At 38.3% G+C, this 26,677-nt stretch overlaps 2 protein-coding genes across 3 annotated transcripts in view; both read right to left on the reverse strand.

Moving 5' to 3' along the window:
• Nucleotides 1-13,059: 13,059 nt before the first annotated feature.
• Nucleotides 13,060-16,464, reverse strand: LOC306992901 (uncharacterized protein). Its single transcript, XM_079602175.1, has 2 exons — nucleotides 15,047-16,464; nucleotides 13,060-13,796 (listed from the first exon to the last, which is right to left on the reverse strand). Exons 1-2 carry the CDS (start codon nucleotides 16,334-16,336, stop codon nucleotides 13,767-13,769), a joined length of 1,320 nt encoding a protein of 439 aa, XP_079458301.1. The 5' UTR covers nucleotides 16,337-16,464; the 3' UTR covers nucleotides 13,060-13,766.
• A 3,824-nt stretch (nucleotides 16,465-20,288) lies between these two features.
• The window catches only part of plod2 (procollagen-lysine, 2-oxoglutarate 5-dioxygenase 2), a 49,417-nt gene continuing 43,028 nt past the window's right edge, over nucleotides 20,289-26,677 (reverse strand). The window contains exons 15-19 of one of the 2 annotated variants that reach the window (XM_079601876.1): nucleotides 26,372-26,437; nucleotides 24,250-24,354; nucleotides 23,825-23,971; nucleotides 21,914-22,039; nucleotides 20,289-21,815 (exon numbers count right to left, since the gene is read on the reverse strand). In XM_079601876.1, the coding sequence (XP_079458002.1) occupies nucleotides 21,660-21,815; nucleotides 21,914-22,039; nucleotides 23,825-23,971; nucleotides 24,250-24,354; nucleotides 26,372-26,437 (600 nt within the window). In that variant the 3' untranslated portion in view covers nucleotides 20,289-21,659. The remainder of the gene's footprint in view (nucleotides 21,816-21,913; nucleotides 22,040-23,824; nucleotides 23,972-24,249; nucleotides 24,355-26,371; nucleotides 26,438-26,677) is intronic. The other variant, XM_079601875.1, reaches the window with a different exon arrangement.

Consider the following 26,677-nt stretch of genomic DNA (forward strand, 5'->3'; position numbering starts at 1 on the left):
CATTTATACAAAGAGAAAGGGAGAGAGGGATGGGAAAGGCACAGAGCCCAAAAGTAAATTAGACTTGCCACAAGACAGAACCTCAGTCTTCTGTCCAGGATCCACAGTGGCAATGGTTTCTAGAGGCACGCAAGCAAGTCTTGAAAGAGAGACAAGAAGAAAAGTGACATCTAGGACCAGTGTATATGAATGTCTGGTCAGGATCTTTGGAGATTCTGATGTCAAAGTCACTGGGTTAAAGCACAGCTAGATTTGGTCTCCAGGTCTTTGTGTTCTTGGAGTAAAGCTGTACTAAGTACTAGTGTTTCCACAGGAGAAAAAGAAGGGTGATGGGTTCATGCTGCACGAAATGCAGTCCTCTTTCCCAGATTTTGCTTCTGCGTGCAGCTGGGGACTTGGGGAAGTGCTAAATGCAAATGAAACAAGCACAGGGCCAAAAGAAGTATGCAATTACCATATTCAACTAGAGATGCACAGAATTCACAGAACTGGGCTAAGTCTGGAATACTGCCGCATGATTGGCTCTAATTGAATGGGTAATTCACTGTCATGGATTGTCAGCTTTGATATAAACCACAGCAGCAAAGAACTCAGTCTGTCTGTGTGGGATGTACTCTCTCTAACATAGTGAGAGAATTCATCATCCTTTCTAATCATGGAGACCCGTGATTAGCATACCATATTTAGGTTTGACTCAATGTTAGGTTTGTACTAAATCTGATATGCCTGAAGGTTGTAATGTAAGTACTTCTACGAGATTTTCTTGGCTAGATCTAACCATTTGATTATATACTATCAATTGAGTCCATATTGTGCTTTTTAATTACTGATGCTGAATGTTTGATTAATTCCAACAATTATTCTAACAGTTCCTTTACTTTCTCTACGTTTGAAGTATTTCCCATTTCTTCCTGCCAGAGAATTCAACAGCCATCTCATTTACTAAATTTGAAGAGAACTTATTCCTGTGAGACATTTATCTTAAGCCAAGCTAACATTACAAGACTGAAGTTTGTCACCCATTCATGTTTTTAGTCTGCAACAAAAATCCCTGGGTTGTAGTTAACTCTTGGAAGTGCCCAACCCAGGCGGTCTTCTAGTCTAGTATAAGCAGTGGTGAGGCGTGCTGCTGTGACTAGTCACAGATGCTTCAACAGATTTCAGACTGTTTTGAAATTCGGCCTACTAGTCAGGTGTGTGCACTGTCCCTACTAAGGAGAAACACCAATGAGCAACAACCAATGAAATTGCAGGACAGCAAACAAATGGGAGAGGAAGGTAAGGCAGGAGCAGGAGCCAAAAAAAAAGTTTTTTGGTGATTGTTGCGGGCAAAAATCCTTGATTATGCGGCACATTTTCTTAAAAAATGCGATGGAATATGTGGGATATTTATGCAATTTTATGCGATGAAATTGCGGGAACTTGCAAAAACTGCGGTTTGATGAAAAAGAGAAAAAAAAGTGATTCCCCCAACACCCTATTCACTAGGCTACTACTTTAATGTAAAGAGTAATTTATTATTTCTTCCTATGATAAGCAAGCATACTACCTCACATAAAGTGCTGGGAATATTTAAGTTCTCAACTTGTTTTATTTCAGAAACATGGCTCAAACTTACAAAACATTGATGAGTCGAACAAGTTCTGTAGCTTTACAAAATTAATATGCTACAACTTCTGTAAAAATGACAAAGTGGCAAAGTGGTTGTCCAGCGTCGACTTCCGCCTGTGGTCCAACACACAGTTGCACGGAGTACAAAATAATTTGCCCCCACTGTCATGTAACACACTGGGAAACTGCGTTGCGCTGTCTTTTGCGCTTATGTTTGTTGGCAAATGAGAATGATTTGCGGGCTTCATCATGGTTTCATCGGCATCGCGGGGTTTGCAGCTTTTCAATGATGTCGCGTAATTACGTTACGTCATAACGTTCCCATGGCAACAGGTTAAATGGCTGCACTTGTGTAAAGTAAACGCAATATTTTTCAACTTTCTGCTAGATATATGTGACTTTTTGCAACGAAAATGCGGGGGTTATGAAATCATGCAAGCTCGCATATTTTGCGTGTGGAATTCTGCAATTTATGCGGTGAAAGTGCGGCGTATTTGAAAAAATGCGTCCCCCGCATTAAATATGCGGACTTTGGCTGATTATGCATTGAATCATGCGATCACATAATCGCGTTTTTCTGGAGGCACTGCCAATCATTGAATTAATCTTATATACAGTTGGTGAGGACAGTGACCCCATAAAAAGCCCTTTTTCGCATGACATCAGTAACTTCTGTTCTCACTCGAAGTGGGGTATGCTTACTTTAGTCATTATTGTGGAATGCTAGTGCCTAGCTAGCACCAGTATGGATGGAGGGTTACACTTTATTTTGATGATCCACTTTAGACAGTCTACAAACTATACGTAACTTTGCAGCTATAGTACATGTCAACTAACTTTGGTTGGAGTATTAGAAGACTGTAGTAAACTGTTAAGTAAGGGTTGGGGTTAGTAGGATAAGTTGACGTACATTAGTTACAAAGTTATTTATAGTCAGTAGAATGTATGTTGGGGGACCATCAAAATGATGTGTTGGCAGATATTAAGCAGACAGTCTATTAATATTCTAATGACTGCTAGTTGACATGAGGTTGCAAAGTTTTTTTATAGTTAGCAGAATGTCTAAAGTGGACCATCAAAATAAAGTGTTACCGCATGGAGCTCTCCCAGCCCCTTGTACCACCTGCCACAAATCCGACCAGAGGATGACTGCAGCATCTATTCTCATCTAAATTCGAGGCAAGTTGTCGCTTACAGTCGGAGGAGGAGTTGTAAATAGAGCAAACAAGTCTGACTCTTTATGCTTACCGTAGTGATGCTCGCACATTGTTTGCTGTCTTTATTGCAGATAATGTCCTTCAATAACTTTAAATGACTTGTTTTTTTAAAACTTAAGTAATTTAATTTAATCAGTTTTTTGTTCTTATTAAACAATATAGTATGACTAATACACGAAAATTGTTTTTACTATTATGAAAGCATGGTATTGAGAGGATTAGCAGAACTGAAGGTGTCATAATAAACAAAATGGATGTCATTGTTGTTCTTTTTAATTGAATACCACGTTGCGCATAAAACAAAACAAAAATATTACTCATATCAGTAAACAATAAGAATACACAAACAAAGAAAAAGGGGAAAAAAAGAAAGAAAATGTAAGCTATATATATATACATATATTCAAATTAAAAGGAGGAATTTGAGTCGTTGTATGTCCATAGTCCTAACAGCTTTCAGTGTTTCAAAATAAAGCTTTATTTTGTTCTTGAATTGGACCATATTACAGTAGGTTTTCTCTCAGACCACTTACATTTACACATGTTAAACTTACCATATAATATGAGAAAATTTCATATATAAATATGCCTCTTGTTTATGTCCTTTTTCCCGTAGTAAAAATAGCATCACTTTATTGTATTTGTAACTCAATTCAATTACGTTATATATTGATGTTGTTGATATAGCCTATTTTCCATCCAAGGAAGCTGCAGATTATTAAAGCTAGGGTAGGTAATGTTTTTCATAAACACTGTTTGTTATACTTGTTGAAACTCTTTTCACATCCTGATAGCAAACAATAATTGAAGCAGTCTAAATATATCAAACAATACATTAATCTTCTGTGGAAGTCTAAATGGAAAGGTAAACGTTTGCAAATGTAAAATGGAAGCACCGAAGTTAATTGACGTCATTGTGAAAAGGGCCTATTTAGTGTTCCCAACCTTGTTCCTGGAAGCACACCAACGGTACAGATTTGGTATATATCCCTTATCTAACCCATCTATTTCAGGAGTCTCTGCTAACAAGCTCGTGAATTTAATAATGTGTGTTAGATTAGGAAGAGTTCAAAAAGCTGGAGTGCCTCTAAGAACAGGGTTGGGAAACACTGCCATAATAAATGCACGTATAGTTCATGAATAGTTGTGTGAGGTGCACATCAACACTAAACAATAAACTTTAAATCTGCACATGATGGCGACTTTCAGTCTTATAGTGTGTGCCTTGGTTTTATACCTCAGAGGAGGGGCAGTTGTGAGGTTTGGGAATTTAGTGTTTTGGGAAGATGTGTTGTCATATAGAGACACAGATGAATGTGCATGACATGTAATTGTCTGGGATGTATAGTTTGTGGGTATGTGTGTCGTATGTTTGATGTGTACGTGTGAAGAGTACTCATTTTGGACGTCTCAAGAGAGACGGCTCCTGCGTGGGCAGCAATAATCAGTAATAAACACTGAGCAGACAGCCGTGAACCAATATCAGCACAAATACAAGATGACAGCACTGCAAACAAACATGACAGGGATGCGCCTAACACATGCAGATTTTCCCCACTGCTATGCGCAACCTAGAATTATTTATCAGACAGATATAAGATGAACAGGTTTACTTTGTTGATATCCCGGAGACTCACTTTCACATACATACATACCTCAAAGAACCTGCATACATCTGTTTCAAAACAGCTGTCTTGATTATTTTTGGTCCTTGTAAAGGTTCTCCCACAGCACTGTTTGTTGAATTACTGAGGACTAGATTTTTGTTAGGTCTGGTCATGATTTGTAGCTGCTTGCACACATGTGATCCGGTTGATAGACATTGGCCAAATTGGGCAGACATGAGTGCTGAGGTTCACTTTGTGGAGTTACGGCCCTGTTGACTCAGGCCGTCAGATTTGATAGAGGAGTGTTTCGGTTCGCTGCTCAAGCTTGAAAAACACATTACATCCACCCCGAAGTCTTCCTCTTCCTCATCGTCTGGCAGTTTAGAAAGAGAAACACTATTGTGAAAAAAAACAGACATCATTGGGTCCATTCATCCCATAAAACCACATGAAATATGTGTCTATGTCAGAACAGACTGTTTGACACACAAACCTGACTGATTCTCTATGTACTCAGTGTCTGGCCATGGTTGGCACACCGTGCTGACAGATTGGACCTGTAGGCATCGTACTTTTATGATTATGATCACACAAACATGCATGTGATCTCTTCCACTTTCCAGAAACACCTCAATGTCAACATCATAAACCCTTGCCAACGACCCTGTTACCCTCAACTAGACTCATAAATCCACTTGAGAGAGGGTAGGTATTAAAGAAAGAAAGAAAGACCGCCTTGGAGACAGTGCCACGCACCCTTGCTCATGAAACTGTTTGTGGGTAAAGATCTCCTTTTGTGTCTTTCCATAAGTTGAAGGATAAATGTCTGGGAGTGTTCGAGTTTCAGATTGTTTTTCCAGAGTGTTGCTGTGTAATTTGACTAAATGGGCTTTGCCCTGCATTTAAAACAATCCAGTAAAGATTCTCATTGCTGGAATTAAACAAGCTGATGCACTCACAAGCATACAATCAACCCTAATTACAGTTTAGGAGAAAGGATATACCACTCACCTGAAAAAGTAGTAATGGCTGGGTGTTAGCGTCAAATGACTGGTCTTAACTATGAGGGCAGTATGCATTTTTGTCACATATTCTGCACACTGTGGTGTCTGTGTTTAGCTCTACGGCCTGTGAATGGTCTGAAATGGACCTGCAGGGCCCCAGTAGCAGCTGCCCACATTCACTGCCCACTAAATAAAAAGAATGAGAGGCCTTTTATGGGGTGTTGGCTGTGTTGCCCAGAGGCTGAATGTCCTTTAAACCATCTGGAAGTCAGTGTGATGTCACACCCTTGGCCTCTGAGAAATAGGATAATGCCACATATGCAAAATAACACAGTAAAAGGAGAAAATGTAGAATTAGTTTGTTTTTGTTCATATGCTTTTATGATTGGGTTGCTCGGTTGAAAGAATTGCATTAGCTGTAAAATTCTGAAGTTATGTGTCAAAAATGAACAGCATACCTAGATTTTTTTTTAAAGCAATGTTGATTCACTTCCAAACAAAACTGTCTCAAATTGTAGGTAGTAAAATGATTACTAAGACAACTCAATATTGCCATAATTTGAGGCTACATTGCATGTATCTATAATGGATAAGTCAATCCTATGACATGTTGCAATGTTCCCAGCAAATATCAACATTTTTAATCAAGATTCAGAAAATCTGTAAAGTGTGTTTTTATTTTTATTGTATTATTATGTATTTCTATAAAGTAGACTATCGGGAGGAAAAGTTCAATATAATATATCTAACCAGTATTTGAGTGTGTTATTTTTGGACAGTATTTTTATAGTAGCCTATCAACTTGTTAGCTTAGTCACATGCTAACATATGATCAGTTAATGTTCTGTTTTTATTAGGATGCATGTAGGCAATAGACAGTGAATCAGCTCTCCTGGATTTTCAGAGACGGTACACGTATGTGAGCTTCTTTTGAAAAACGTTCTCTCTGAAGTGAAAATTGTGTTTACCAGTGGGAAACCTCATGATTTTCAAACTATTTTAATTGGGGGCATGTCAATTTAAGAATAATGGCGGAAGCAAACTGCTATTTTTAATTTTTAATTAAGTGGTAAGTTTGAATTGTGAATGTTGACAGTACAATTAGTTTGCACACATTCTGTGTACTGTTGAAGAATAACGGTAGCACTTGCCAGCTAATGTTAGATCATTATCTGAGGCAGCATAAGAAGCCTAAATTATTCACCTAATGTGCTATTTTTTAAAAGAAAGAAATTAAAATACCTAAATGATTGTTATATTTCAGCCAACTTCCAAACACACAAGTAAGACTTTAAGGCAGCATACAACTAGGTGTTTAGCATGGCTAGAACCTAAAAGTCTGTTTTTGTCTTGAAGTTTACCTTAGACAAAGTACTTATTGAACACCCAACAGAACCATCCATAAACTGCACACATACAATAACATGTACAGGCATATTAACAGGCACTGTTATATTAATAGGACAGCACCTCCTCAAGATTTGTCTTCTCTTGACTTTGTTTCTCATAATTTTCTCCATCAGTACTTTTCCATGTGTCAAAATATGGACTGAGTCACCAGTTCATCTTTTCCCCACAAGCTTTCCGTGCCGGTCCAGCTAAATTCCTCTAACTGAAGATACACTGAAGGCCTTCGAATCACACTCATCAGTCCCACATTAAATTAGAGGGGGAGTTAAGTGAATGCAGGGCTCATTTAAAGGGTAAGCATTTCTTAACACATCTGAAATGTCTACATTGCTCCTCTCATGCCTGATGTCATGATTCCGGCTCATGACTCATGAATCCGATTTTTCTTTCCAAACCAAGACGATCTGAATGTTCTCATCCACTGTTTTTTAACAAATGAACTAACCAAACTAAAGAAAACAAACCCAATCATGGTCAGATAATTCATTTAATTTCTGAAAATAGCGTATGAAAAAATGAAGGTTGGATTGATAGTATTGTTTCTGTCTTTTAAGGACACTTTTCTTTTCTTTTTTTAAGGACACTTAACTTGTTTCTGTCTTGAAGAACATCTCTTAACAAGACCAGCTTTGACCAGCACAAATTCCATGTCAAACAGGTATACCGGCAATGCCTAGCTGGTGAATATAGTTTAAGTTGGGGTACTCGAACTCGGACTCGAGTCCAGACTTGAGAACAACTTTCATGAACTTGGACTTGTCATGGACTCGGATGCATTTTTTCTCAGACCTGACACAGACTTAAAGATACAATATTATTATTTTTTTTTGCCGCTAGGGGGAGCTAACCTCTTACAATAACAAATGCGTAGTTTGATGACGAAAAATTTCTCTGCGGAATTACGGAACTTGTCGTCAAGCCGATGGATCTAATGTTTATGGAGTGAATACATTGATGTTTTTATCATGACTAGCAGTAAGCTAGATCAACATTAGAATAACATACGGATCATATTTTAACATTTCATCATGTTGAACTATATAACATTGATTAGTTTATGTACATTTGCTCACCTGTCTAATAAAGTACATGTAAGAGCGGCGTCAAGTCGAAGTTTGTCTCGGACGTGGAGCTCTTGGCATCTCGAAAACGCCACGCTTATTGATCCTCATTTTAGTTCTCCTTTTTTTTCCGAAGTCTGCTTGCCATGGTCCATAATGTTTGAACGAAACAACAACAGCGTGAGCGTGCAGCTAGGCGTTACGCACTACGTAGTTGTCCACGTCTGTTGCCATGGTTACTATGGCAGTACTTGAGCGGAAACCAGGGATAACGTGGATATTACGTCAGTGACAGGCGACAAGTTTTCCGGGACGGCAATTTTTTAAAATTGGAATTTTTCTGAAATTAAAAATCTTTGGGAACTTTTGGATATTGTAAGTACACAACTGCAAGAAATATATCACACTGTGCAAGTGATTTTTGGTTATTTTATTACAAAAATATTACATTGTATGCATCAAAGTCCCAAACGCTTAAAGCTACAGTGAAGATTATGCAGTTTAATTTTTTACATTTATTACTTAAATAAAAGTCTGTAGTAGGCTATATATCTGTAGTATACCATAGACATATATGAAAAATATGGTCATTTGTATGTTTTATTGATATATATTATTCGTCCTTTTGCTTGTAATTGACTGTTAGACTCTTTACCAGTGTTAAGTAAGCTTGATAATTTTTTACTTGCATTAATTAGGCTAGTATTTTTTTTTTTTTCTGTTGTAATGAATTTTTTTTTTTTTTTACATGGTGGCAGCTTCCAGTTTCAAAAGAAAATAATGTTTCTAACATCTTTGAAGCAGTAGTTTACAAGGGTCAAAATTCAAAAAGAACAACAATAACAAAATTCCTAAGTGTTATATATAATAATAATTACTAGATTTTTACTATGGTAAATATGGACATAAGAGTAATTATATGCAGGTGTGATAGGCAGGCAGGGCAAAGCTCTACCAAAATATTCATCATATGCAATACAATAAATGTCCAATAATGTGATTTGTTAATCATAAATGCATTCAGAAAATGAAACAGTTTTGAGTTGGCCCTGAGTTATGGAAACTACATGAAGAACCTTTATACACAGTACATGCCATTGTAAAGGTTGTACTTTAGGTCTGTCCCCTCACAGCCTCATTTTCATCCACGAAAAACAAATCAATATGGAATGCAAAATGCACAGCCTCAAACAGAGAGAAAAGAGGTGCATTTTCAGCTCTTCAGATCCCAGTAGGCTGTTCCCATTCACCAAGGTACCCCGATTACCACCCCCTGCCTTGAATTCATTTATATCGATGGATAAGTCAAGTCCCGCCCTATAGCTTTTCACATTCGAAAAGCACTCAGAAATATGTCACAATACAGAAATCAAGTCGACCATAAATTCCATTACATGACTTTAAGTTTGCTGAGCAAGATACTGATAATGAGGTGACATTAAAACAAAGATCAAAATGGCAAGATGCAATAGAGGTTAAATTTAAAATGGATGTATTTTATAAGTTAAAAAAATATCAACTTAATGAAATACAGGATTGTTTAATTGGACTCTGACCTTTTGGACTCAGACTTAAGTCTGACTCGGCCCATTTTGGCTTGATTTAGACTCGATTGGTTTAAGACTCACTTGACTCAGACTCGACTAAGGTGGACTCGAACCCAACACTAAATATAGGTAAGAATCCTTGGAATACCAGAATACAGCATATGATTTAGACTAGTATCCAAAATATGCTAGTTATTTTAGTAGACTATGAAGTTTTTTTTTTCCTGCTTCTAAACAGTGATATGAATAGCTGTGCCGTAAACTCCAGAATATATTCAATACCTAATCTCCAGCCTAGGCAAACACTATTTAGTCTGCTGTGCTGAATGGTTGGAACTGGTTTGTGAGCACCATCTTTTATTCTGCCAACTGCTAAACAAGAAACTCCACCTTGATGCCTCAGAAAACAGGGTGGTTCCACTCGGTGATAACTCTGAGATTTACCTCCACTGTGTCTGGATTTTTTTCTTAGACATAAACAGATGGGTGGCCAAATTCCTTGTGTGGTCAGGCCTGCACTGTGCAATCATTGGCTGTCAGTGGGCACTTACAGTTGAAGGGACAGGTCAATTGACTTAGGCCAGGTTCAGAATACACATTATTTTTGTCTGTTACCATAGTCATTGTGTCAGATTATGCAATTTTGACTCCTTAATACTTGTCACGTCGTAGACAAGAAACATGTCAGACTACTCATTGCTTCCTGACCAATCATTGCTTGCCGTCTTTAATGAAGTGTCACGGACAAGGCGGAACTAGGGACTGACTTCTGGAAAGAAGACCGTAAACAAACAATGCCTACCAAAGCAGTATGTTAGCATAATGCTAAATCCAGTTGCTAAAGTGCCTACGCTATCATTCACAAGGATTTATATTTTTTCACTCTGTCATGGTATTCCCTCGAGGAAACATAAAAAAGGCAGGATTATTGTTGCCATAGCTCCAGAAACATTTCCTCCATTGCATAATTTCTCCTGGCAGCACCAGTACAATCATCTCTCTTTCATTTAATGTTTCATAGCTGTGTACAGAACAGTTTGGAACACAGTTTGGGACTTTAAGCTGTTTAGGAACTGTCGTGTAAGACAGTTCTGGCAGGTAATTATACCAAACCACTTTGACAAAATACTTTGCTCAGACATTTAAGAATGAGCAAAGCAGCATTTTAGATGCTGTGCAATTAGAATCGGTCTGCTGGTTGGTCCAGTTATACCATCCCATCGCAAAGTTACATATATTTTTTGAGGTGCATCGGGAAATTGATTCAGTAAATTTGCTTCCATTGTAGTTTATACACGGTTTCTTAACGGATAAAATGTTTACCCGACTCAATTGAGTGCATACGATTTTTATGCGCATTTTTAGAATTTATGCTTATCCTTAGAGTTTCCATCCAGTGTTTTTTAATGCGATATCCCAAAATGTGCATAAAAATAGGTGGATGGAAACAGAGCTATTGTCATTTACGTGAAACGGATTGTGCCAAATACGGACTGATATCGTTTAGTAGTCGGAACCCGGGATTAGACGTTCAACAACGACTCTTCACAAACCATGATTTCCTGTCTTTGACCTTAAATGGCTAAATGTGTTAATAGCTGTTTCAAATAGTTATCTTTACAAATTAAACATTGGGTAAGCCATTCATAATCTGATTTCCTGAACAGTGGAACTACCTGTTCGTCCGAAGAATGGGAGATGCGGTAAATGTTTAGGAAGCCTTTTTGAAACCTTTTGAAGCTACTGCATCAGTATTTTTGGAATTCCATTTGGTGTTGCAAAAATTACTCAAAACGGTTTTAATGCTTTACTAACATGTAACATGTAGGACCCTCTCATTGAATGTGCAGAGTATCAGAGAAATAAATAAATCAAGTAAAGTGGCTTGATCTGACTTCACACTTCCTGTTCACTTTCACATTTTACACTGATCGTCTTGACTGCAGCTTTCCCCTCAGCTCTGTTTGATAAGTTATCCTCAGCAAACCTGTAAGTTTATTAACCTTGCAAGTTTCCTGTGCCGCTGCCCTGCATCAATGTCATCTTTCAGAGGCATGAGCAGGGGGAAAGCGGCCACAAAGGGGTCTTTCTGTAGCTCGCTGCTGCGCTCGTGTCTCTGACCTACATGCCTCCCTCCTTCGCTGCATTTCTCAGCAGCTTCTCAAACCCGCAGACAGAGACGGAAACATTGAACAAGTCAGGGATCTCTTCCCAGCAAGCCCCAACCAACAGGCGAAAGATGAAGGGAAGGAAAAAGATCTCACACATCAGCATTAGAGGGCATATCCGCTACCTTCCATCTCCATGGCAACTTTCAAACTTTACTCTGTGGTCTACACCGAAAGTGCATTCACATTGACTGGACTTGCAGTTACAAAGAATCATAAACTCATTTGCTTTCTGTTAAGTTTTCATTTCTCTCCGTCATGTCTAAATGCAATATGTTGTTGTCATCCATCCATTAAAGAATAATCCAGATATAACTTCTTTGGTGTTGTTTATTTGTAGGTTTACATCTCAACGCACTGGAATAACATCACATCAGTACCCAAGGGAGCAGCAACACTTTCTGTCTGTATACAGAGTTCTGAACTTGTGTCAAAATAAAAGTCCTTTGTTTGTTCACACATGCGCACAATGAACTCTTGCACATTTTTGGCATACAACAGTAGGTAGCATAATATAACATAAAATATATGATTAATGAGAACATATAACTCAACACCCCCACTTGTTCTCATCATCTTAACCCATGTACGTCATCACACATTTTTAGTTCCCAAACAGAAAACCTTTGAACTTTAGAATTTTAATTTTTGATACAGATTTTGTCAAAATGTCTGCCACCATGTCTTCTGTTGGGCAGTACACAATATGTATTCTTCCCTTACTGACAGCATCACGAATAAAGTGATATTTCACATCAATGTGTTTAGATCTGGATCTATTCACTGGATTTCTACTCAGTGCAATGGCACCCTGATTATCACCATACATCGTGGTGCAAGTGTAAACACTACTGTCCATGCCATTTAGCAGTTGAGTTAGGTACATGCTTTCCTGAGTAGTGTTTGCTAGACCAATGTATTCAGCTTCACAGGTCGACAGTGCCACTGTCGGCTGTTTCTTAGACTTCCATGAAATAGCAGGTCCTTGTTCTGTCAGGCTGAAACAGTATCCGGAGGTGCTACGTCTATCTTCAACAGAAGATGCCCAGTCAGAATCACTGAATGCTATTAGACTTAAAGTCTTGTCTGTTTTCTTGAAACACAGCTCGTAATCAGCTGTACCTTTTAGGTATCTCAGAACATGTTTAGCAGCTACTAAGTCATGTGTTTTGGGCTTTGCAAGGGTTTGAGACAGTTTACTGACTATCCAGCTAATGTCTGGTCTGGTACAGGTCATTGCATAGATCAAGCTTCCAACAAGTTCACGGTATTCTTTGGGGTTCTCAATCTCGTTGTTGTTTTCTTCCTCATTCCTATTACACTCAACTTTTAACTCACTTGGGGTAGCTTTTGGTTTACAGTTTGACATTCCAAACCTTTCAAGCATTTTGGCAGTGTACCTTTTCTGATTCATTTTAATTTCTCCCTCTTTTTGCTCAAACTGAATCCCCAAAAAATAAGATATTTTCCCTAGATCCTTCATGTTAAATTTGGACTTCATTATTTCTTTAAAACTGTTGAGCTGATCCTCACTGCTTGCTGCAATTATCAAATCATCTACCCAGATGATCACTATGATTGTCTCATTTTCAATCTGTTTTCTATACACACAGTGATCAGACTGATTTCTCTCAAAGTTGTTTTGTTCCAAATGATTATTTAAAAGTTCGTACCAGTTTCTTCCAGACTGTTTTAGACCATACAGAGATTTTTTCAACTTGCATACTAACTTGTCTCCTATGTCAGATGTCTCTTCAAAACCCTCTGGTTGTTCTAAGTATATGTCTTCCTCTATTGGAGCATGTAAATATGCTGTTTTAACATCCATCTGATGAACTAAGAAGTTGTTCTGAGCAGCTATTTGCATTAATGCTCGTATTGAGGTGAGATTTGCTGTAGGAGCAAATGTTTCATGGTAGTCTATGCCTTCAGTTTGGCTGTATCCCTTTGCAACATACCTAGCTTTGAAGATTTTTCCTGCTTCTGCATTTTCTTTAAGGGCATATACCCATCTTCCCCCTACTGTCTTTCTGCCCTCTGGTAGAGTTGTCAATTCAAATGTGTCATTTTCTTTAAGTGAGTCCATCTCTTCCTTCATAGCATATTCCCATCCGGGAGCCTCAGGTGACATAAGGGCCTCTCTATAGGTTTGAGGGACTCCACATACTGCCCTGTAACAATAATCAACACTCACATTGGTTACATCGTCGTCGGAGTATGTCAGGTAATCTTGTAAATACTTTGGGGCTCTCTTTTCTCTTTTCGAGTGGTACTGTTTTTGACTGTCGTCTGTGTCTACTTTTTCCATAGTTCCATCATGTTCTGACACCTCTGTATTGTCTGTATCAATACTCTCCATGTCTCCATCTAGGACCTGGTTCTCTGTGCTTTCCTCACTTTGTGGGGCATCACTACTGTTCTCACTATCCTGTGTCCTGTCTCTGTAGCCTTGGATTTCTAAGTAATCTTCATCGGTTTGTGTCTGCTGTTCAGCACTGCTCTTCCTAATGAATTTCACCAATCTATGTTTTGACACTTTCGCTGTCTGTGGATTGTATACCAGATAAGCTGGGCTATTTTTACTATACCCCACAAATATTCCCTTCTCACATCTAGGGTCCAATTTCTTATGATTGTGGTTGTACGCATAGCATTCTGATCCAAAAACCCACATTTTAGAAATGTCTGGCTTTCTTCCTGTCAACATGAAGTATGGAGTATTCTTAATTCTGTCATTATAGCATCTGTTTCGGATATGAGTTGCAGTTTGGACAGCATAAGGCCACAGAACCTTTGGTAATCCCTTCTCTATTAGCAGACACCTTCCCATTTCAAAGATGGTTCGCCATTGTCTCTCAGCGGTACCATTTTGATGAGGAGAGTATGGAGATGATGTATCATGTCTTATGCCCTTTTCTCGTAAAAGTGACTGAAATGCATTGCCTGTGTATTCTGTGCCATTGTCTGATCTTATGCATTTGACTCTACCGTATGGTGCACTGTCTGCAAGGAACTTCTCTGTCGCTTGAGTAGTGTCACTCTTTTTCTTAAGGAAGTAAACAGATACTGCCCCTGAAAAATCATCTGTGAATGAAATTGCATACTTATATCCATCTTGAGAAGTTGGTTCAATGGGACCTGCTAAGTCAGTATGTACCAACTCTAGGGCCTCGCTAGCTTTTGTGTCAGTTTTCCTATTTCTGCTATTGATGAACTTTCCCTCAGTACAAACATTACAGTCTAGTTTGGTATTACCTGTGATTTCCATACCCTCTACCACTTCAGGTAATTTCAACACATCACTAACATTACAATGTCCCATGATCTCATGCCATGTTTTAACATCACAAGTTAGACTTACTTTGTCCCTGGACATCATATCAGTAACTGATGCATCAACACAATGTTTGTTGTTATTTACCGTTTTCAGATAGTACAGTCTCTCATGCTCTTCTATGCGGAACACATCCCCATCCTTGCTTATCAGTTCATTCTGTCCTTCCTGGAAGATCACCCTGGCCCCATCTGTTGTAGCAGCTTGAACGGAGATGATGCTCTGTGGGTACGATGGTATGAACAAGGCCTTCTTTAGAGTGATCCTGACGCGTTTCCCTTCCACGTCCAGCAGTAACACCTCTGCGTCGCCCCGCTTTAATGCCACGTTGTTCATCCTGGCTCCATCCGCCAGCTCCATGTAGTGTGACTTTGGGTCGAAACTCTCGTCAAATTTCGTGAAATTGTTCTTCTCTGTTAATATGTGTGATGTTGCTCCACAGTCAACCATTAGTCCATTTTTCGTATTATTGTCTGGAAGAAATGTTTGACTGACTTTGAACACAAAAGTTTGTTTATTCTCATTTTCCTCTTGTTTTTCTGCAGCCTGTTTTGCTTCATCTTTGTGCCCGTCCTTTCTCCGGCGGCATGTCTCATCACTGTGTGTTGAACTTCTATGGTAGCTGCACCACTTAGGTATGCCTTTTTGGCGGCAATCGCGCGCAATATGACCACGGTTTCCACATACGTAACAGGTCACGGATGCTATGTGCACTTTCATCACATTGTCAGATTTGGATTTATCATCAAATTTTTCTGTTTCTTCATAGCTTCTTAGTTTGCTTTTGAACTGGGTGAAAGTCAATTCTTCACTACTCTGTGTAGTATGGATGGCGAAAGGTTTGTAGGAATCTGGCAGGCCCTTTAGGATCATAGCTATTATCAGTCCGTCACTTATTACTTCTTTTGCGTTTCTTAGGGAAGTCACCGCTTTCTCAGCTCGGATAATGTAGTCTGTTATCGTCTCGTCAGATTCCTTCTTTAACGAAGTTAGTTCAGTGTATAGGGCGATAATTCTAGGCTTACCCTGACTGGCGTAGTGACTTCGAAGTATTTGCAGAGCTTTCTTGCCGTCATCAGCCGCTTCTCGCATCACCAGTGACAAGCTTTTATCGTCGAGAAATTGGATTAGTTCAGCGTAGCACTCCTCATTCTTTTCCTCGTCTACATCCCCGGTAGACAGTATAGTTTCTTTTAAACCAATTATTCTCAGATGACCAAGAAATTTTACTTCCCATAGTTCGTAGTTATTTTCATCTCCGTCGAAGACTAGCCTCTGCCATCTTCCTCCTGTAGCATTGGCGCGCCTGGGCCCATAACCTGTTAAGTTTTCATTTCTCTCCGTCATGTCTAAATGCAATATGTTGCTGTCATCCATCCATTAAAGAATAATCCAGATATAACTTCTTTGGTGTTGTTTATTTGTAGGTTTACATCTCAACGCACTGGAATAACATCACATCAGTACCCAAGGGAGCAGCAACACTTTCTGTCTGTATACAGAGTTCTGAACTTGTGTCAAAATAAAAGTCCTTTGTTTGTTCACACATGCGCACAATGAACTCTTGCACATTTTTGGCATACAACAGTAGGTAGCATAATATAACATAAAATATATGATTAATGAGAACATATAACTCAACACTTTCAATGAGAGTTGAAGTCACACGAGTTACAAAAACTGCTAATACAACATGTATCAATCTATACGTGACTGGGTTGCTTTCTACTTTTATTGGACAGGAAAGTATAGAGCAAGGTTCCTAAAATCCAGTCCCGGAAGGCCACTGCCCTGCAGAGTTAGCTCAAACCCTGATCAAATTCAACTACCTGTGATTTGCTAGTGATCCTGAAGACTTTGATTAACTTGCTTAAGTGTGTTTGATCAGGGTTGGAGATAAACTCTGCAGGGAATTGGCCCTCCAGGGCAAGATTTGAGGAACCCTGGTATAGATGATAGACAGGAAAGTACAGGGTGAAGAGAGGGGAAAAGGATCGGCAAAGGACCTCAAGCCAGGAATCAAACTCGGGTCATAGTAGGTGCAGTTGCGTTATATGTCGGAGCGTTGCCCACAAGGCTATCGACTCCGACGTGACTTTAACTGGTTGATTATATGAAATTATGTTTTATTAACAATGTTCGGGTGGAAAACGTTCAAATGATCTATCCAGTCAGCACGAGAGGAGGCCTATATATATTTTTTATATATATGGCACATGATCAAAATTATTCCACATCATTTCTTGGGTCATTTAGGAACATTTCATTGATTTATTGCCAATTCCCAAAATACAGGTGAAACTCCAAAAATTAGAATATCGTGCAAAAGTTAATTTATTTTAGTAATTCAACTTAAAAGTTGCAAAGTGAGATATTTCAAGCCTTTATTTGTTATAATTTTGATGATTATTGCTTACAGCTATGAAAACCTTTTTCACAATATTCTAAATTTGACTTTTGGTTTTTCATAGCTGTAAGCCATAATCATCAAAATTATAACAAATAAAGGCTTGAAATATCTCACTTTGCATGTAATGAGTCTATATAATATATTAGTTTCACCTTTTAAGTTGATTTACTGAAATAAATGAACTTTTGCACGATATTAAAATTTTTCGAGTTTCACCTGTATTATTTCATTGCCAACGTTGAGCAACAATGGTACAGGATCATAGAGAAAATTATCATAATACAATGCTCAGAGAGCAATACAAAAAGCAAAAAATTTTTTCCAAAAATGTCAAGAAATCATTGAGTAAAAAGGGAAAAACACTTGAAACACATTGATATATTTGATTTGATACAGACGTAGGTTTGTATCATGTAGTGTGTCATGTCATATCATGTACATCATGTATCCTAATCATCTCCATATACACTATATTGGTGTATTGGGACACCCTTCCAAATTATTGAACTCAAGGGTTCCAATCACTTCCATGGCCACAGTATAAAATCAAGCACCTATGAAGACTGCTTCTACAAACATTTGTGAAAGAATGGGTCGCTCTCAAGAGCTCAGTGAATTCAAACGTGGTACCGTGATAGGTTGTCACCTGTGAAATAAGTCCATTTGTGAAATTTCCTCACTACTAAATATTCAACAGTCAACTCTTTAACTGTATTATAACAAAGCGGAAGCAATTGCAAACAACAGCAACTCAGCCATGAAGCGGTGGGCCACGTAAAATCTTAGAGTGGGGTCAGCGCATGCTGAGGCTCAATGTGCAGAAGCCGCCAACTTTCTGCAGAGTCAATAGCTACAGACCTCCAAACTTCATGTGGCCTTCAGATTAGCTCAAGAACAGTGCGTATACAGCTTCATGGAATTCATGGCCACATTTTCCATGGCCGAGCAGCTGCATCCAAGCCTTACATCACAAAGTGCAATGCAAAGCGTCAGATGCAGTGATGTAAAGCACACCGCCACTGGACTCTAGAGCAGTGGAGATGTGTTCTCTGGAGTGACGAATCACGCTTCTCTGTCTGGCAATCCGATGGACGAATCTGGGTTTGGCAGTTGCCAGGAGAACGGTACTTGCCTGACTGCATTGTGCCAAGTGTAGAGTTTGGTGGAGGGGGGGTTATGGTGTGGGGTTTTCAGGGGTTGAGCTTGTTCCAGTAAAAGGAACTCTTAATGCTTCAGCATACCAAGACGTTTTGTTGATGGCCCCTTCCTGTTCTAATATGACAGACACACACACACACACACACACACCTGTCCCACCTTCAAATGGTGCATGATAGTGACTCCCACTTATTGGAATGTTCTTTGATACTTTTTCAAACATTATAATTGGTTGCAATCATTTAAAGAAACATGCACTGAACATAGGACTTAAAGGAGAACTCCGGCGCAAAATGAACCTTTGGTCTAATTACACATTGTTACCTAGTCAACCGTTATCTGAGATTTGTTTTTATGATTATCGAATGTAAATAGTTTTATCTCTAAAAACAGTTTAACCTATAACACTAGTATAACGCTAGTATATAGGGCATAGAGTAATGACAAATAAAAATCGCTTGTTGATACCACTAACAAGGCTCAAAATAGCCCCACACTAACACGGTAGCATAATGAGGGTCCCTACATGCAAACCGAAGCATTGAGAACTTTGACAGTGTCCAGAAAGTTTAATAAGAAGATATTTTATACATACAGTCAACTTCGCGAATACAGGCAGAAGCCATTTTGAAAAACAGTCTCTATCAATCGATCTACGAACCGCCGATCCAAATGCGCTGGACCATATGAGATTCTACACAGTTCAGCGCATTTGGATCGGCGGTTCGTAGATCGATTGATAGAGACTGTTTTTCAAAATGGCTTCTGCCTGTATTCGCGAAGTATACTGTATGTATAAAATATCTTCTTATTAAACTGTCTGTACACTTACACAGTTCTCAATGCTTCGGTTTGCATGTAGGGACCCTCATTATGCTACCGTGTTAGTGTGGGGCTATTTTGAGCCTTGTAAGTGGTATTAACAAGCGATTTTTATTTGTCATTACTCTATGCCCTATATACTAGCGTTATACTAGCGTTATAGGCTAAACTGTTTTTAGAGATAAAACTATTTACATTCGATAATCATGAAAACAAATCTCAGATAACGGTTGACTAGGTAACAATGTGTAATTAGACCAAAGGTTCATTTTGCGCCGGAGTTCTCCTTTAAGAACACTTTCCATCGCTGTGCTGTAGAAGCTCATCTCTGATTCCACTTAAAATAATCCAGCTGCATTGAAACAGGAACCAGCTACAACTCCCCCGCACAATCCTTAAATTGTTGCGTTTAAATTGCATCATCTCATCAATCATACTTAAAGACAAGTTCAAGTATGTGTCACTGACCATGTACTGTAACAGCGATTGGATCAATCTGGAGATGCATGAACACTGTCAACACATTCATTTCTAAGCTGCGATGACTGACTCTATAGAGACATGCATGGTTTGACAAGTCAAGTGCATATGATGTATTTGACACGCAAGTGTTCACATACACATACTGTATTACATTAGTATGACATGTGGAATGTGCAGATGTTAAGATTTGAACTATCACTGAACTTACTTAAGCTGGCACTATGACGCTATTTTTTTTCTAGAAACAAACTTTTTTGCATTATTTTCCTGTTATCACTGTAAAGCTGCTTTGCTAATCTGCTAATATGTATTGTTGTACAACGCACTATATAAATAAAGTTGACATGTCATAACATATTTTCTTAAATTAATGGTGTAAAAAGAAATCATACTTTTTTAAAGCTGCATTGTATTTCACAAGGTCAGTGTTTAAATAATCGGAATGTTCCCAATCTTGATCTGTCTTGATCATATTTTTTGTGCAAAAAATCTTTTTTTTATTAACAAATTTCAACACAAAGCATATTTTGTCAAATATAAAAAGCTTTTTCTCTTTAAAAAAACATTTTTATTATTTCAACAAATGCAAAATAAGTTAAGAATTTGACCTGGCTGAGACATTTAAAAGGAACAAGAAAGTAAAACATTTGACATCTCTGAGATATTCTCAGTTCAAAAAAATTAAGGCATATTTTACCTTTTTTTTTACAGTAAAAAAAAAACACCTTCAGCAAAACTTTGAAAACAAACTTCACCAGAATTAAATTAAAATCCTGTCGTTTCTTGTTGTGCAAACATACAAAATTATTTGTATTTTGTTGACAGCATATTCATAGTTTCATTGTCATGTAACCTTGTCATGTACCCTTCATGTATTTAAAAACATGGTCAACTGCTACATGGAAGAACTATTGAAGTCATGTTATTTCATTGCCAGTAACAGCTCAACAATCTAGATTATTTTACAGTACTTGGAGCTCACCTTCCTTTGTACCAATTATCAATGAAAACTGAAATAAACTATTTTCCTTTGTATTTTATTTTACTGACGGTAGGAAGCTGACAGTGTAATTATTGCTGCCTTGAAATCATGTTGGAATAATTGCATTTATGAGTATTGTTCATTTGCACACTCTTTTATTATTATTTTTTAACCCAGACTTTGAGTTGGGGGCATGTCAGTTTGAGAATACTGGTGGAAGCTAATTAATATTTATCATAAAGTTGAAACTCCCAATATTGATGGTACAATTGATTTTTTTGACATTCATTGTTGATGTAGAATAGCACTTAAGTTTGCTAGAAAATAAAAGTTTAAAAGGGTGAGAGCCTTGTGCAATGTGTATGCAATTTTATTATAATAAGAATGACTTAAATGCACATATTGAAATTACAATTTCCAAACTAGTAAATGGGAACTTTCCAGGTGGACTTGAAGACAGTTATTATGAACGAGTGCCAATGCTATACACCACAAACTAAAGCTATTTAAATGAAGAGCTACTGAGCTCACCTGATTTATTTGTCAAAGTTATAGTAGAAAAATTATGATAAAATATCTCATGTTATTTTGAGTACTGACCGAGGTTTATATGTATGAAGTCTGCCGGAGTGAGTATGTGTGTGTTTGTGTGCACCCACTTTATTAAACTTCTGATGAACAGCATTTTCTCTTTCGACAGTAGTAAATGTTTGAAAAGACAGCAAACACAAACAGTCACACAACATAAACCAAGAATAAATCAGTAAAAACAAACAGCTGACACTACACAAACATATCAAGGCCAGTAAATTTCTAGTGTAGAACTGCTAGAACTACCAGTGAGTCTAAGGATCTATGAAGGACACAGCTATGTAGCGTGTGCCGTTGGTCGTAGGTAGTCCTTCGTGAAGGTGGGTGAGTCTACCTGGATGCATGAAGCTCCAGCCTTTTCTAGGAGACTCTATGGAACAGTTATATCTGTGAAACCGGCATCCTCCACCCTGAAATAGAAGGAAATGTGTCATAAGTTTAATTACATGTGATTGAAGTATTTAAAATCTATTTTAGGAAAAGTAAGACCAGTATATCACAAGCTTGCCTGGAAATCTAAGCCTTTGTTGTTGAGAGCAACATTAATGGTGAAAGTTGAGGAATCGTGATGTGGCCTCAGATAGGCTTGTCTGTTTGGAGTGTACTTCACCACAAAGTTCATAATCGCATAGCTCTGAAAGACAAAATAAAGAAAGGAGACACAATCAAAACCCGATTCTCAAAAGTATCAGACAGATTTGCTTGACAACGATGTATTAAAAACGTTTTTTCCTTTGCGTTTTTTTGCGTGACGACAATGTTGTCAAAGCATTCCCCGTTCACATGGATCTGTGAAAAACAATTAAAAACGCTGTATTCTACTGCCAGGCCAGTAGTTGGCAATGTCCCTTTGTAAAGAAACACATGCATGCGCATGATATCACCGGTTTCACAAATGCGCATTTTTGTAGTTTACACGGAGACAAGTTTTTAGGCCCCCAAAACGCTGTTGTCGCTTAAATTAAGTTTTTTCCGTTTTTTTGTAAACGCCACCTTAATTTGTGCAGCTTTTTCTTCTGTGGAGAGAAAAAAAATAGTGGAGAAGTTTTTCTATACAACAACAGATCATATTAAAATGACTCTTTTGTTCCTCACATAAAATGACAAATGTGCCTTTGGAAGACTTGGAATAATATGAACTACTTGTATACCGTACTTTTAACAGACTTGGTCATTTTGAACTGCTGTTCCATGGAAAAGAGCTTCAAGAAGATTCTTCTAAAATTCTACTTCTGAATTCCACTTGAAAAAACAACAGCGCAAGGATTTTGAATTTTTGGGTGATCTATCCCTTTAATGGATGACCTACAAATAACTCACATTCACATTCACATTCCACGAGTCAAATCAACCAGACCTAATAACACTCGTCCACTCAATAGTGCACAGAGCCTTCCCGAAAGAACAGCGCGAGAGGGAAAGCTGAAAATTACAGAGAAAAAGATGACTTGACTCATTCCATGAGTCACGTCAACCAAAGAACTAACAAAGCTCATCTAGCAAGCTGTGTTTTAGCTGGCTGCTGTAATAAGCCTTCGGAATCATGCAGATGTGTAATGTATAAAAAAGATTATTTAAATTGCTAAAATTATAGAAAATGCCCTATTTATAACTAATAAGCAGCAGCTCAATGGTTGCATTATGTCATGAGTCAAATCATCTAGACTTAACGGATGAATTTCAAGAAGCCTGTCAAGTAAATGCCTGGGTCAAATTTCACCCCACAAAGAAAAAAAAATTGCTGCAAAAACCAGTTATGAGTTCAAAACCATTAGTTTCCAATTAAATTTAAATGGTGGAAAATCTGGTGTGGAATTTAAAAATACTGTGTGCGTTTCAAAAAGAAAAAAATGCACTGAAAATGCAAACACTGAAATGCAAATGTGCAATAATTCATCAAATAAAATAAATTTCCCCATCCTTACTGGTGTAAGGATACAGCTGGCTTTAAGTCTTTGGCAAGCTGGTTTGAGCATGCCACCTGTGTTTGGTTTAAATTTGTAATTTCAGATAATAATACAGAAAGACCTTTATAAGTAAAACATGCACTGTAATGACAGTGAATAACTGTAATAAAAATGTCACAACACACAAAAATCTTCCAATGATCTTTTGTTCTAAATATTATTAATTGCCTTAAATATTAAACTATTTTGACTTGGGGGTGAAAAATAACCATGGATAGCATTCTGGTTGAAGTAATTGATTAAATAAAAGATGATACAGATATATTTAATAGGGTAATCATACAAAGTAAAAAACAATTGGCCCCTTAATTGAACATTTTTGACAGTGGTTTCAACCTAATAAACATAGGAAGACATAATACCTTTCAAAAAAATATGAAGTAGAGGTAGAAGAGACATTCTGATTTAACAGCTGATTATGACTCAGTCCAGACCCATAGAGAATGGCTCACCTTGGTGTAATAGCCAGAGAAAACCTTGAGTGTGACGGGGGAGATGAATTCTCTGATAAAGTGCAGCCATTCCTTATCAAAATCGATCTGTCTCATATGAATGTCATCTGTCGGGACACTTTCATAGCCTCCAGTGATACGCTTGTCCTGCAAAGAGAAAACACAATAACTGGGCAAACAGTCAATGATAAAAAGCGTGCAATTGCACTGCTGTGTAAAGTCTATTTTAAAGTTAATTTACACTGGGGAAAAAATCCCCAGAATAAAGATTACATATGTGCATGAGTAGATATTCACACATTTTCTTCAGCTAAGAATAATAATCAATGTTCTTTTGTATTTACACATTTTTAGGTAATTTTCATTCAAGGGTGATTCTTGTACAAAGTGTGCAGACTGTTTTAAGGCCGGCGGGTTTATCTGACCTTGTGATTTCCACCAGACCATGACCCATACTTTTCCATCTCCTCCACCAGCTCATCGCAGGCTTTCTCCGAGAACACGGGGAACCAGAAAACATCTGGGCATGGCTGCAGAAAGATAAACAGGTGCTTAATATCATCATTTTTTTTTTAAATAAAATCACTAAAGTATGTAGTGATACTGTAGCTCCCAGCCCAGTCCACCTCCACCAAGAGATTTCAGATTAAATCATGAGTATAATCTTTATGAGAACAGAATAATCATTATGAGATCAACAATGAGCATACTAATACATGGCTGCTCACGTTTACATATCCATCTGACAATCATAACAGAAGAAACTTACAGATAGAAGTCTGAAAGGTACAGTCGCAAAAACAGCCAATTTAGGGATCAAAGAGGTGGAAAATAATCTAAATTGTTCTATAAATCTAAATTCCAATTATTTTTGGTGCACAAAGCTTGACTAACCTTACATTTATAAAAATTATTTGCTACAAAAGTGTAGAGTGATTTTAAATCCATTCTTTCTCCAAACTGCATTTCCTATACAGTATAGCAAGAGTGGGCAACTCTGGCTCTTGAAGTCAGCTTTTCTGCAGGGTTTAACTCCAACTCTAATCAAACTAAGCTAATCAAGGTTTTCAGGATATCTAATGCTACAGGCAGGTTAGTTTGATTCAGGCTGGAAATAAACTCTGCAGCTCAGTGGACCTCGAGGGCCTGACTTGCCCAGCCATGCTATATAGGGTTGTGGGAATGTTGGAGCCCATGTCTTTGGGTGCTCTGGTTTCTCCCACAATCCAGAGGAAACCTAAACCAACATGGGAAGAATATGCAAACTCTACACAGAAAGGCTGGGACTCAAACTAGCTTGGATGTTTTGACACTGTAAATCACCAGATCATGCCATAAACTTTATCATAACTGGGTATCTTGGAAATCTGGTTTGAATCCTATCTCCTGTATTTGGAGAAGTCGCCATCAAGTAACCACAGTGGTGACTCTGGGTCCGGTGGTTTGCCTTATCTTTTTCTCAATATTCACAACGTTGTTAAGACTTATCATTAAAGCTATGGATTTTCCTAACACTAATATGCCAGAAACACTGTTCTAATTCTCATTATTGCCTTTGGCAGCCCAAATCTCAGCTCAACCTAACAAACAAAAAGCATCTTGTCTTCAGCATCATAGTTCAACAAGGCCCATCATAGAAAACAACATCCAGGTCAGACAAGAATTTGGAGGTAGTGTTTGATGACCAGTTTAGCTTCACGCAGACATGCATATTTACACTTGTAGGCCCTCCAGTTCAATCCGCCCACTCTAAGCGTGACTCGAACCCGGGCCCGTCCGCATGGGAGGTGGGCACTCTAACAAGGAGGCTAAAGACCACAGTCTCTAGTGTCATTCACTAGAGCGCCTCTAGAGATTAAAGGAGTGAGGTTTACACGCACAACTCTTACTGGCCTACGTCTGTTACACTCACCCCACTAAACCTCATTCCCAAACGGGTCACGGCACCACTGTAGCCCCTCTAGTTCGAACCGCCTGCTCTAATCGGGAGTCGAACCTGGGCCGTCCGCATGGGAGGCGGGTGCTCTAACAATGAGGCTAAAGACTGAGTCTATAGTGTCAGTCGCTAGAGCGCCTCTTGAGACTAGGGGAGTGAGGTTTACATGCACATCTCTCACTAGCCAACGTCTGTTACACACTGTACTTCATCAAGAAGATCAGGTCCTATCTAGTTCTTATCTAAACAATGTGCACCTAGACTGGAATATTGCAATGGTCAGCTAGCTGCCTTCTTGCATGGACACTTAAACTGCAGATGTGGTTCAGTTGGTCTTCAAAATAGTATGTGCTAAACACTACTTGCCTTGCTTCACTGATTGCCAGTTGCTGCCCTCAAAGTTCAAGGTACTGATCCTTGCCTATAGAACAACCACTGGTTCTGCATTTGTGGCCTCCAAATTACATCCACTTTTGCAAGTCTTTCCGATAAGTCTGGTCGATAAGAGAGTGAATGAAATCTCTTTGCGGAATATTAAGTTTCAATGTACATCCATGGTGGAATGATCTTTCCCACTCTACCCAAACAGCATCTACTAAATTAATAAATACCTGCTCCAAGAGGTTGTCAGTAAAAATTCGAGTGTAGTTAGGATGGATGTATTTCTCTCTCCAGTCCTGTGTAAAAGAAAGAGAATTAGTACTTAGTCCATTCACTGACCTGCATTGCAAACATTGATAAGCTTCTCAGCATTCATTCGGCAGACAGACTAAAACCGTGATGGAGGTCAACACAGACTAATGTTTACCCTGTCAGCACTCCACTTCATTACTGATGATAAATGAACCACTAAATGAGAACTTCTGGGTTTTTGTAACAGACACTTTGTATACAGAAAACATTTGATTACAAATTGT

The sequence above is a fragment of the Phoxinus phoxinus genome (genome assembly GCF_949152265.1).
Source record: "Phoxinus phoxinus genome assembly, chromosome: 24".
Taxonomy (NCBI): Eukaryota; Metazoa; Chordata; class Actinopteri; order Cypriniformes; family Leuciscidae; genus Phoxinus; species Phoxinus phoxinus.